Raw genomic sequence first — 13,252 nt, 5'->3', positions numbered from 1 at the left:
AAATAGAATAAGTACAGGTTGGAACCGAAGTAATGACTAGTTATATTTTTAAACAGTCACCAAGCAATTACAATGAAGTAGATGGCAGAGCCTGCTGTATAATTAAGATGTTTTTCTATATATATTCCCTCCATTTTCTACCTTTTATTGGCAATATACTATGGGGCAGATTGAATTAAACATTTGCGTCAGTGCAAAGTTTGCACCTGCTCTTTTCACAGTTTTTATGATTGTGATGCCTGTTATTGTTATTTTCTGATAATAGCAGGTGCCAACATTCAATTGTGAATAAACCTTTCCAACAACATTGCATGCAAACAGGTGATAATATTGCATGACACCTATGGCAGTAGGTGTTAATGGGCCAAATTTGCCATGAAGATCTATTTGAAGTCTTAAATGTTTGAATATGATGTTTGCTCTACTGAGGTGGGTGTTTAGTATATATGCTGGCTATTAACAGTTTGATTTGTCGTCCTGTCTTTGTGTCACAGCGGTGCAAATTAGCACCTTCTCTTGGAACATTAATCTTATGCTGTGTCAGTCCCATAACTCAGACTATTGACCATAACCTCTTAACTCATCAGAGGTGTGTGTGTGTGTGTGTGTTCAGCAACTCCAGGAGACCGCAGCAGGGTCAATGCTCACTGAGTTTCAAGTCAATAAAGAGACAGCACATCTTCGCTGTTAATCCAATTTAAATTTTAGGGCTCTATTCCATCCATATCGTGGAAGTTCAGCATTACAGCCAGTGGCAACTCCTCCTCAGAGGAGGAAGCAGAGGACCATGCGGAGAACCATAAATAATAAATCATACATTTTTTTAAATCCTTTTTAGATAAAACTATACTAAATACATTCACATCACTAAATACCTGATTAAAACAAACTGTTATGCAATAAAGGTCCACAGTAGCCTCAGCATCACCTTCTAGGGTAGCACCATGGTGTAGCCAGAGGACAGCTATTTTCCATCCTCCTCTGGCTACATTGATTTCAACACAAAACCTAAGAGGTCATGCTCCTCACCCCTTTCCATGGACCTACTGTACATGGTAATTATGATGACTTCTGGAGGAAGTCCTACAAATCAAAGATGTTGCAGTATGAACTAACATGTTGTCCATCCAATCAAAAGATCAGCAAATGAGCCTAGTACTACACATTTATGATTTAGAAGCCTGGTGATTTGGTGACATTGTTGGATAGATTAAGATTGAAATTGAGATCGTGAATAATGACAGTTGAGAATTTTTAGGATGTTATTACATTCAAATTAGTTTCTTCAATCTACAGGAGATGGATTATATATTTGTTGCTTGTTTTTATTTTTGTGTTGTGTTAGCAAAGCATTTTGAAATAAATTACACTAACTTCAGTAGCAAGTAGATAGATAGATAGCTACCAGAGTGCCATTTTCTCTGCCAGAATGGCTAACTCTAACAATGTAGTGGATTTTATGTTGAAGAAGCCCTTTCATTCATTGACCTCAGATTCCAGCTTCTGGGAAAAAGCTGTATAGTCCATGTAATGGACAAAGGTCTGTGTGTTCAAACTGCGCAACACAAGGAGAAGTTAGGAAGGAACAGGGATGTTTTCTCAAGCAGCTTATCGACACTACTGCATTTTTGGGCATGCAAGAGTGGCTTTTACTTAGGGGCACGATGAGAGGGGAAGTTTTGCTAACAAGGGCAACTACAAAGAGCTTGCAGAGGTAATTGCATGTTACAATGCTTTACTTGCCGAGTTTCTACTGTCTAGAGACTCAGCAAGTTTCTACATGTGGCCGTTTCTACTGTCTTCTCTGGGATGTAGAAATCAATTCTGAATGATTTCATAGCTTCCATCGCATCATCCATCAAAAGTGAGATTAAAAGACAGGTTGATGCAGCATGTTTTTTGGCACGTGCTCAAGTGCACTTTCCTCTGATATTTATTTAGCAAACCCGATTACATGACCGACACAAGCAAACATTTTCGGGGGGGGGGGGGTAACCGAAAGGTTGCTTGATTGAATCCCTGAGCTGACAAGCTAAAAATCTGTCATTCTGCCCCTGAACAAGACAGTTAACAAACTATTCCCCCATAGGCCGTCATTTTAAATACGAATTTGTTCTTAACTGACTTGCCTAGTTAAATAAAGGTTCAAATGTAAATTTGAAATATATAACTGTTGCAGCAGTCTAGGCTACAACTAAACATTAGCAATCTGACATGCTGTATGGGATGAAAACAACATTTGGATCAACTGTATGATGCTAACAACAGCAGCTGCGTTCAGCCTATGCGCCCTGTCCACCTGGTCAGGGTAAACTAATTGGTAACATTATTTATACTGTAGTCCATTTGTTTGTATCAGGAGAAAATGCGAATGTGATCAAATTTGGTTTATATTCCAAATTGGGCTGGCTATGCTGCCTAGACATTTTCAATAAAAAATGATTAACTGGAATTAATCCATCAACACAATAGTGATGACATAGACTGTGAGTGAATTCTTTATTAGGCCTACAGTTGCATAGGCCTACATGATGCAAACATGCATAAAGCAATCTCAGCCCTGTAATTTCTATTGTCAATCAATTGTTGTCTCTGTGTCTGTTTAAAGGAAACCACCCTTTTAGTCTAGTCTAAATATAAGTACTTAAGGTCGGTGCAGTTTGACAGGGTTTTCATCCTGCCCAGGGCCAGGAGTTTTTTTTTAAACCATGTGACCTGATTAGGAAAAACTGGTCCCATAGCCGTTATAAAACCTTTTTACAACTGATTAATCACTGTCATACCCTATAGGGTCCAATGTTTTATCTGGTTATTAACCTATGATGATGCCACTGTAATGGAATGTTTCTGCTATTTGTAGTCCCCTCCTGTTCCTGATTAAGAGGTGATGACCACTCGACTCTACTACCAGCGTCAACTTTCTCCTGACATGAACTTAAGCCATGTCTCATGTGCCCTCTCATCTACTGGCACATCGAGATCATCCTGACGGGTTGCATCACTGCCTTGTATGGCAACTGCTCGGCCTCCGACCGCAAGGCACTACAAAGGGTAGTGCGTAAGTCCCAGTTCATCACCGGGGCCAAGCTTCCTGCCATCTAGCACCTCTAAACCAGGTGGTGTCAGAGGAAGGCCCTAAAAATTGTCAAAGACTCCAGCCACCCTATTCATAGACTGTTCTCTCTGCTACCGCACAGCAAGCGGTACCAGAGCGCCAAGTCTAGGTCCTAGAGGCTTCTAAACAGCTTCTATCCCCAAGCCATAAGACTCCTGGACATCTAGTCAAATAGCTACCCAGACTATTTGCAAACTGCAGGCCTTGTGACAAATGCCAAGTCAGGCAGTCAATCCAAAATATTACAGACCAGATCAACGCTCCATTAAAAAAGACATGAGTTGGACAGGGATTACGGCAACACTTTTTTTTATAACCCACCTGTATAATGCATTATGAATTAATTTATTGTTCCCTCTATCACACATGGTGCATTATAAGACTTGCTATAAGCATTCATAATGCATCACATAGCATTATGCATTATAAAACAAAAAATCCTTTAGAAATACATCAACGTTTATAATGCAGAAGGCTCATATGCTGATATATGCATGTTGCTGCAGTAGTTTTAATTGCCTAATGTTTTATTCCCTGTGCAGCACACATTCGGGCTCTCTGCCCATTCTATGCAACACCGGGTAATAATTTAACTTCAGACAATGACCAATGACAAGCCAAAAACCAGCCAGGGCCACAAGAGTTCAATGAGAAACCCAGGAGAATTCAGAATGAGTTTAAAATGTGCACACACTCCTACACACACACAAACAAAAACACATTGATGCAAGAATGTGCACAGAAATGCACACACTCTAGGAAAGATAGTTTAGCAGGAATTTTACTATTCCTTGGTAACGTGAGATCCTAAAATCCCATACAGCTGGGGATTGAACATGACGCAGAGTTTGAGCATTTGCAGCAGACTGGGGGCAGGAGTAGAGAGAGAGATTTCCGCACAGCCTCATTTCAGCACCATGGACAGAGTCTAATCCCAGCAATGTGTGCAGTCCACTGTATTAACAAATGCAGTAGACTGGAACAGCATTGCATAGTTCCAGAGAACAACAGTATTCAGAACCAAGGACAGCGACTGTGTGAATACCAAGATTAATGCTTGCACCATGGAGGTAAGACTGCAGTGGCTTTGAAAGTGTTGCTTCACATTTTTAAACGTAAGTAGTTCAAAAGCATAATTGAAGTGTTCAGAAATAACATCAGCTTAATACATTTTGGGAAATCCCTGTGATTCATAATTAATTTGTCTTATCAGCACTTAATTAATCCTGCCTTTACAGCAGTGGTGAGCTGTAGAGCACACACAAATACGTGTGCGTGTACATGCAAAAACACACGCATGCACATGCATACACAGATGCCTGTCATGGAAAGTCTGTTTTTGCCCACATATGCATACTGTCAACCTCCATCAAAAGGCTTTTCAATATGATCCAAGATGACTGAAGTGTGAGCTCAATGTGAACACACAATGTGTACACACACACACACACACACACACACACACACACACACACACACACACACTAACAGGGGCTATCGTAATTCTCATCATGCCCCCTTGAGACAATATCTTTGATGGGGTGAGCCATCAGCATGAATGAGTTCTGTAGATCCCTGGAGTTGAATCTAAAGACAGGATTCCCCAGACGCTCTGTAGGGGCTGACTTTCTGCTCTGCTCACTCTAAGCCTTATCATAGAGCAGAGAAAATGGCTATGACAAGAATACAATAATCTACAAGCAGAGGTTGAAAGCACTGCAAGCCACATCTGAAGGAAACAAGTTTCTCTGCAGGTACACAGAAACGTTACTGCACCGCTCTGGCGCAAAGACGCAGGGGTCGAGGAACGTCCTTCCTGCCAATGTATTTACTCAACTTCAGAAGAAAACTGAGGGATTATAGTCAAGGAAAAAAGGAAATGTTCTGAATGCTTGGCAAACGGACTGTGGTTGACATATGCATCCCCAGGCAGTCCCTTCACCCAAACATGACTCTGCCTGGGAGCCAAGTGACAGTGCCATGAAGCAGACTGGTCCTCTGGCTACAGGAATACAATAATCTGCTGCTCCTCTCCTTTCCTCTTCTTCCCACTGAAACACCATTATTATTCCTGTCACTGCAGCCTTGCAGTAACAGCTACAGCTGAAAACTGTAAATGCCAGTGGAGGAAGAGGAGTGCAGAGATACAGATACATTCCTCTGTCCATCCCTTTCTCTCTCTCTCTTTCTGTCTCCCTCTCTCTCTCTCTCTTTCTGTCTCTCTCTCTCTCTCTCACTCTCTCTCACTCTGTCTCTATCTCTCTCTCTCCCTCTCTCTCCCTCTCTCTCTGTGTCTCTCTCTCTCTCTGTCTGTCTCTGTCGTGGAGTGACATTCACATGAGTGTTTGCACACCCCCACATATCCCTGAAAACAGACACACACTCACTCCCACAAACAGTATACTGTAACTTGCAGACACGCATTGTACTCACATGCACACATTCATGAGCACACCCCCCCAAAATACTATTGCCATAAACACCTTGTACTCCCCCTCACAAACACACTTATTATCCTCCCTCCCCTCCCACCTTCCAACACAAACACAGTCACCCCACACACCCCCTCACACCCCCTCACATCTCTGTGATAGATTTCATCACTCACCCTGGCAGTTGGGTCCCCCCTCTCCCTCCTCGGTGTCTGTCAAGTTGTTTAGCATCCTCTCTTCCTCAGGCTGCTTTCTGTGGAGAGAGAGACACTGCTACTGCGCTAGCGCTCTGCTCTTTGCTGGCTGACAACCAGAGCTCTGTGGGTTGGAGCCACAGCAGGGAAAGCAGCACGAATGACAAGAAGCACCTTTTTTATTTCTGCGGCTCACTGCCTTCCTGTCTCTCCCTCTTCCCTTCCCTCTCACGCTCAGAAAAAGAGCAGTGTAGAGAGGAGAGTCTTTGCCTCTGCAGATTTTTTTCTCTCCTACACTTCTTGTCGTCTTTTCCCTGGCGTGTTGCGTGATCTCTCTCTTTTCAGGAGGAGGATAAGGAGAGTGAGACAGGCTGTAGGGTATAGCTGATGATGGAGTGCCGGTCTCTCACTTGCACGCACGCTCCGTGCACTGCACAACTACGATCGCCCCCCAGTCGGCCTAAGCTGTTGACTAAATTCCTCGTGCATTCAAAACACATTATCTCTCTCTCATTCTCTCGCACACACACTCATCACCATCCACCATCTCATCACGAGAGAGAGAGAGAGAGCACATCAAATGGAGTTCTGCCTTCTGAGATTAAGCCTCTCTTTTTATGTTATTTTCAAATGCAAGACAATATTTAATTTCATTATTGATTATTTATCCCTCTTTTAATAAAAAATTTCTACTTCGCACTTTAATTTTATGCCTGTATAGTTACTGTCAGTTATAGCATTCTCTGAACCTAATCATTTGAAACTGAAAGCTTTCACCGTCACCAAGCTGTGGATGCACTGGTCTAACTGCTAATAGCCTGACAAGGTTAAGTTGAAAGATTACACTGGTTCACCAGCAGCTTCAGTCAAAGGGTCATGACTTTGTACAGTTGAGATTCTAAATGACCTATGGAGGGAAACTCTTAGCCCTTACAGAAAAAACACATGATTTCACATGAGGAAAATCACATGATGAAAACATGTGGTTTTTGGAACACTTCACACGTGACATTTCCCATGTGAAAACATGTGGTTCACATATGTCTTGAGGTCGACATCAATTCTTACTGACCTCCAGGCATTGACCTGGAAATTATCTGATGACGTCAGACTCATTCTGAACAGATTGCAGCCTACCAGGATACTTGGTTTTCTTTCCCTTGGCAAATTAAGATTTATGCTAGGATCACTTAACTTCTCTAGGATAGTGGGCAGCATTCGGAATTTTGGATGAAAAGCATGCCCAAATTCAACTTTCTGCTACTCATCCTCAGAAGATAAGATATGCATATTATTAGTAGATTTGGATAGAGACCACTCTGAAGTTTCTAAAACTGTTTGAATCATGTCTGTGAGTATAACAGAACTTATTTAGCAGGCGAAACCCAGAGGACAAGCCATTCAGTTTTTTTTTTGAGGTCACTCTCTTTTCAATGGTTTTCATTGGGAATCCAGATTTGTTAAGGGACCTTCTTGCAGTTCCTACCGCTTCCACTGGATGTCACCAGTCATTAGAAATTGGTTGAGGTTTTTACTTTGTGTAATGAAGAAGTACGGACGACCATCCAGAACGAGGGTAACTTGAAGTGTACTGTTAGATAGAGGCGAGTGACCAGAAAGCTTGCTACAGTTTGTTTTCCTCCTGTATTGAACACAGATCATCCCGTCTTCAATTTTATCGATTATTTACATAAACAAATACCTAAAGTTGTATTACAAAGTAGTTTGAAATGTTTTGGCAAAGTTTACAGGTAACATTTGAGATATTTTGTAGTCACGTTGACCAAGTTGGAACCAGTGTTTTTCTGGATCAAACGTGCCAAATAAATGGACATTTTCAATGGAATTAATCGAACAAAAGGACCATTTGTGATGTTTATGGGACATATTGGAGTGCCAAAAAAAGAAGCTTGTCAAAGATAAGGCATGAATTATATCTTTATTTCTGCGTTTTGTGTCGCGTCTGGAGAGTTGAAATATGCGTGTCAGTGTTTGTTTACTATGGTGCTATCCTCAGATAATAGCATTGTTTGCTTTCGCAGAATAGCCTTTTTGAAATCTGAAATGTTGGCTGGATTCACAACAAGTGTAGCTTTAATTTGGTATCTTGCATGTGTGATTTCATGAAAGTTAGATTTTTGTATAGTCATTTATTTGAATTTTGCGCTCTGCATTTTCACTGGCTTTTGGCCAGGTGTGACGCTATCGTCCCACATATCCCAGAGAGGGGGTTCGAGCAAAATTCCAGCCTCAGCCAAATTACTCTTAGGTCTTTTGACTCTACAGCTACAGTACTCACCGGTTTCTCCTCAGAGGTCCATAAGTCATCCCTTTAGACTGCCCGAAGCTGGTGCATAACAGCTGTAGACTTATCATGTAATTATCAATATAGGATAGTGCCCGAAGCAACATACAGCGAATTAGGAACACCCTAGATATGACATTAGACAATGCCATGACAGGGTCATTTGCCAAGACCTTGGACGTATATAGAATACAGTCAAATTAGATGATTAAGGTGTGGTAACTATATTATGTAAATATTTTGTTTATGCCTTTATACCTTTTCGTTTCATTTTATTTGATACTTAGGAAGTGATAGAGCCATAAACAAGTTCCCAATACAACCATAAGTTAGTGCCACAATTCCGCTCATTTGGGAAGAAATGTAATTATATATTTTGCGAGTGTGTGTGCGTTGTTAACATCTGCCCAGATATACAGCCCAGGTCTACCAGCCTGGGCGACCAGACGACGGGTCCAGAACGCCGATCCCCAACCCGGACAGCCGCTGCCCATTCTTGTGGTGGACTGCTCTGTTGGCAGAAAGCCTACCAGGGTAAACCACCAGAGGGGGGCTGCAATGGTGATCACGAACCAGGACATCCCTTGGCCATTCATGTGGTGTGTTATAGCTTTCAGGAAGCCTACCAGAGTAAACCACCAGAGGGGGCCACAAAGTGATCCACAACCAGGACATCCTGTGATCATTTTTATGCTGGGTTGCAATGTGCAGGATAATCCCAAGATTGAACCCACCACAGGGGGACTGTCATGACTTTCCCTCCTGGGTGAGGATCAAAGAGAGCCCACTCCCCCCCTCTCCCTCCAGAGATGAAGGGGGGTAAGTTGGGCCGGTTGTATGACTTAATGACCGGTCGATAAACTTTCTCTCTCTTGCTTTTGCAGTATTGAGAATGGAATGAGTGTTACAACAGAAAGAGACTTTGCTGTACTTTGATATCAAACGATTGGACATTGAAACAATATTTCTAACATGAAGAATGTGGGAAATGGTTGGTGGTGCTCCAAACAATAATAATGTCAAATCAGTTGTTGTTTTGTGATGTCATTAAAGATGGTATAACAAGATAACGGAAACTCTACAAATATATTTGTCCAAGTTATCAGATTTACATCTAAATGTTGTAAAACTTACATGATAAAATATGAAACTATTTGTGAAAAGTAAGCAACCTGATTTTAGCCTTCTAAATGAGATAATAGTTGTCAAATAAAGTTTTACCCAGTCAGTAACCACGCCCACAAGAGCACAGGCATTATGCCAACAGGATGGAACACCCCCTTTTACCAGAGTGCATAAAAGGATTGCTAACGAAATGTACATTAGACCAAGCAGGTGGATGGTGTTGAACCAGACGTCACAAATGGCTAGAGTCTTCCAGACCAGAAAGCGTGGAGCAGTGGCTACACGTTGAAATGGTGGCAATTTAAATACAGACCAGCGTGACCGACGGCGTCAGCTGAATGTTTCAAAATGGTAAGACCCTCTGAAACTCGACGAGTGAAGAAGGCGAAGACTTTACCAAACATTCTCAGTCTGCAACTGGGTAATGTAAATTAGTCTAGAACTTTGACCAAAGACACAAGGAACATTTCAGCAAATTACCATTGGTACATTTCCGATGTACCCAGTCTAACAAACACTCAGATACAAAGAAGCCTACTACAACTGAGGACATTGTGACCTCTGGTGGACAACCAGAGGCTTACACAACCAGAGACATTCTGTCAAACTATTTGTCACAGACAGATCGAGTGGTTTTAACAGAAAGGCAACATACAAAGACATCTAAGTGTAAATAGATGTTGCATTTCTAAATCCGAATTAGCGGTTGTTAGGATGCTAAATATCCATATTTACGGTGAGCGTATTATTCAACTGTATGCACGTAGTTGAATTCCTTTGTCTCTCCTTCTCCCGCTCTTTCTTTCCCCAACCATTTCATTTTATAACAAGCCGTCATATCGGTTTTGTCCACTAGGGACTTTTCATTGCATTATGTTAGTAATCAATTCAGCCTATACTGTGTGTGTTTATGTATTTCTGTGTGATTATTTAGTTAGTTAGTAAATATATAATTAAGCCAATTTGTGTATCACTCAATCATCATTTAGACTAGGGTTCGTGCAGATTTATGAAGAATGAGACTTATATGAGGTAATAACGATGAATGAATGACTGGTATGATAACGATATATTCTGATATATTCTTGAGTTAATTCAGGAAATGGTAACTCATGAAACAAACTTTTCCCGTGGTGCACCAAGATTGCTAATGTCTTAATTGTTACATGATTAATTTATTCACAAAATATTTAAACATAGTTTTGATAAAATAGCCGTCATCACATTAATGATAGTCAGGTCACGACACCATGTTTTCTAAAGTAAAATAAGCAGAGATGTGGTGAGAGAAGGGAAGTCCATTTCAGCAGCAGCAAGGAAAGAAAACATTTGCTGAACGACACTGAGGAGGTACATTGACAAAAAAGAAAATGAACATGTAGTACCTGTGCGAAAGAGAGGCTTTGATAGAGTAGCAGAGGCTGAGGCTTGCTAAACATTATCAAGAATCTAGCAGACCAGATTCATGGGCTTAGTATCCTCCAATGCAGAGAACTTGCCTATGAATTAGCACATCGAAACAACATCCCTGTTTTAGATAACTGGTTAATAAATGGAAGGGTAAGTGATATTGAACAGAGAGATCTATAACTAAATGTAGATATAATTGTACATGTATTAAGATATACCATATGCCACACCCCTGGCCTTTCAACTCAAACTAAATTATTTTGCTGCTGTTGTTCGCTACATACTTTAGTCTGAGTCTGCCATCATTGAAGTCGTTTTTGTTGACGAGGGACACAAGGGGCGTTGTACAAAACAAAATCATCAGCGGTTGGATTGTCTCTAACAAATCAGAGTATTACCCAAGTATATTCTGGCTCTGGCCCAACCCATCGGTTTCTGGATCAATCACAGCCCGTAATGCGTTCGCATTCAGTGAATCATAGGGGAGGTGCTCAGATCTAGACTCATTGCGGAGAAGAAACTAACTAAGTTGTGTAGCATGGAAAGGGGATACCTACAAGTTGCACAACTGAATGCATTCAACCGAAGTGTGTCTTACGCATTTAACCCAACCCCTCTGAATCAGTGAGGTGTGGTGGGCTACCTTAATCGACATGCATGTCATCGGTGCCCAGGGAGCAGTTGTTGGTGGTTAACTGCCTTGCTCAATGGCAGAATGGCAGATTTTTCCACCTTGCCGGTTCAGGGATTTAAACCAGCAAACTTTTGGTTACTGGCCAAACGTTCTTAACTTCTAGGCTACCTGCCGCCACACCCCCATACCATACCTCTGTTCCATGAATGAGTTTACAATTCCACATATGGAATTGCAGATTATGTAATGCTATTCTGTAAAAAGGAAACAGTATAGAAACATATTGCGATGTCAAAAGAAATTGACTTTGATTTATCAATTTACTTGATTTTGCTAACCGTTACTTTGGACACAATGAAAATGACCATATTCTTGAAATTATTTTTATTCCTAGATTACACCTCCGCCACTCGGTCGCATCATGCTATTGTTATGAACGTTCTCAAGCCGCCCTCTATCGGCGGCACCATAGTGGTGCCCTTAAGTCATGATAAGCCGAGTCATTCTGGACGGAGGCTAACGACTGTTTAGTCTAAATTGCACTATACTGCCTGGAAATACAAAGACATCGCTGACGTTGTCAAATGTTTAGTAGGAAACAACTTTGTCCAAAATAGCTAGCAATGCTAACAGTAGCTAGCTAAAATCCAGTGTCCTCCCAACAATCTTAAGCTAACTAGATAACATGATACTGCATCTAAAGTAAATCTTCAAAATTATGACAAAAAGGTTTTCCTACTAATTATTTGCCTCCTTTTGAATGCCATTGTATTTCCAGGCCACTTTAATTGCACTTTTGATGAAATCTTCATCAGCACTCATTGACGATGCATTGAGTAGAATACTCAGTTGGGCATCAGTCGAAAATGGAAGTTCAAAAGAATATTGTGACAAAACATGCAAACCATGAATATGAAAAATCTTAAATTACAGCTCAATTTGAGCAAATTAGGAATTTGCAATTAATCATGATAAATAACATGCAACAAATCCTGCGATAAACTCAGTTACATTTTTGAATCATTTGACAGCCCGTAGTTGACCTTAAATTGTGAAAATGCACTTGAAAGTGTAGCGGACATCAGTCGGTCATGGTTGCGCATATTTTGAAGTCAGTTGCACACCAATGGTCACGTGATGTTGTGCAACTGGCTTCAAAATTTGTTGGCCCAAATGGTCAAGACATTGATTTCTCCCGTGGGAGACTCAGGTTCTAATCTCGGGTTACAAAAGCACACGTGAGACGTATAACATCGCTTGAAATGTTGGGAAACCACATGTCTGAGTCATATGAAAAATGTACGTGAATCTTCACACGTGTCTGCTTTTCCCACGTGACATTTTTCACATGTGATTTGTTCACATTTGGAACATTTACAGTGCATTCGGTAAGAATTCAGACCCCTTCCATTTCTCCACATTTTGCTACGTTACAACCTTATTCTAAAAAGGATTTTAAAAAATCCTCATCAATCTACACACAATACCCGATAATGACAAAGCAAAAAGATTTTTTTGCCAAAAAATATAAAACTAAAACTCAAATACCTTATTTACGTAAGCATTCAGACCCTTTGTAATGAGACTCGAAACTGAGCTCAGGTGCATCCTGTTTCCATTGATCATCCTTGAGATGTTTCTACAACTTGATTGGAGTCCACCTGTAGTAAATTCAATTGATTGGACATGATTTGGAAAGGCATACACCTGTCTATATAAGGTCCCACAGTTGACAGTGCATGTCAGAGCAAAAACCAAGCCATGAGGTATAAGCAATGGTCTGTAGAGCTCGAGGCACAGATCTGGGGAAGGGTACCAAAACATTTCTGCAGCATTGAAGGTCCCCAAGAACACAGTGGCCTCCATCATTCTTAAATAGAAGAAGTTTGGAACCAGCAAGACTCTTCCTAGAGCTGGCCGCCAACAAAACTGAGCAATCGTGGGAGAAAGGCTTTGGACAGAGAGGTGACCAAGAAGCCGATGGTCTCTCTGACAGAGCTCCAGAGTTCCTCTGTGTAGATGGGAGAACCATCCAGA

The 13,252-nt window shown here is 41.2% G+C and overlaps 1 protein-coding gene across 1 annotated transcript in view; it reads right to left on the bottom strand.

Moving 5' to 3' along the window:
• The window catches only part of LOC110531958 (solute carrier family 12 member 5), a 99,432-nt gene extending 93,101 nt beyond the window's left edge, over window positions 1-6,331 (bottom strand). The window contains exon 1 of the mRNA XM_036987843.2: window positions 5,724-6,331. Within this exon, the coding sequence (XP_036843738.1) occupies window positions 5,724-5,778 (55 nt within the window). The 5' untranslated portion in view covers window positions 5,779-6,331. The remainder of the gene's footprint in view (window positions 1-5,723) is intronic.
• Window positions 6,332-13,252: the final 6,921 nt, after the last annotated feature.

The sequence above is a fragment of the Oncorhynchus mykiss genome, chromosome 9 (genome assembly GCF_057628025.1).
Source record: "Oncorhynchus mykiss isolate SJ-2025 chromosome 9, ASM5762802v1, whole genome shotgun sequence".
Classification (NCBI taxonomy): Eukaryota; Metazoa; Chordata; class Actinopteri; order Salmoniformes; family Salmonidae; genus Oncorhynchus; species Oncorhynchus mykiss.
Note: the sequence above shows the minus strand (reverse complement) of the source record. Positions and strands in the feature narration are given on the sequence as shown.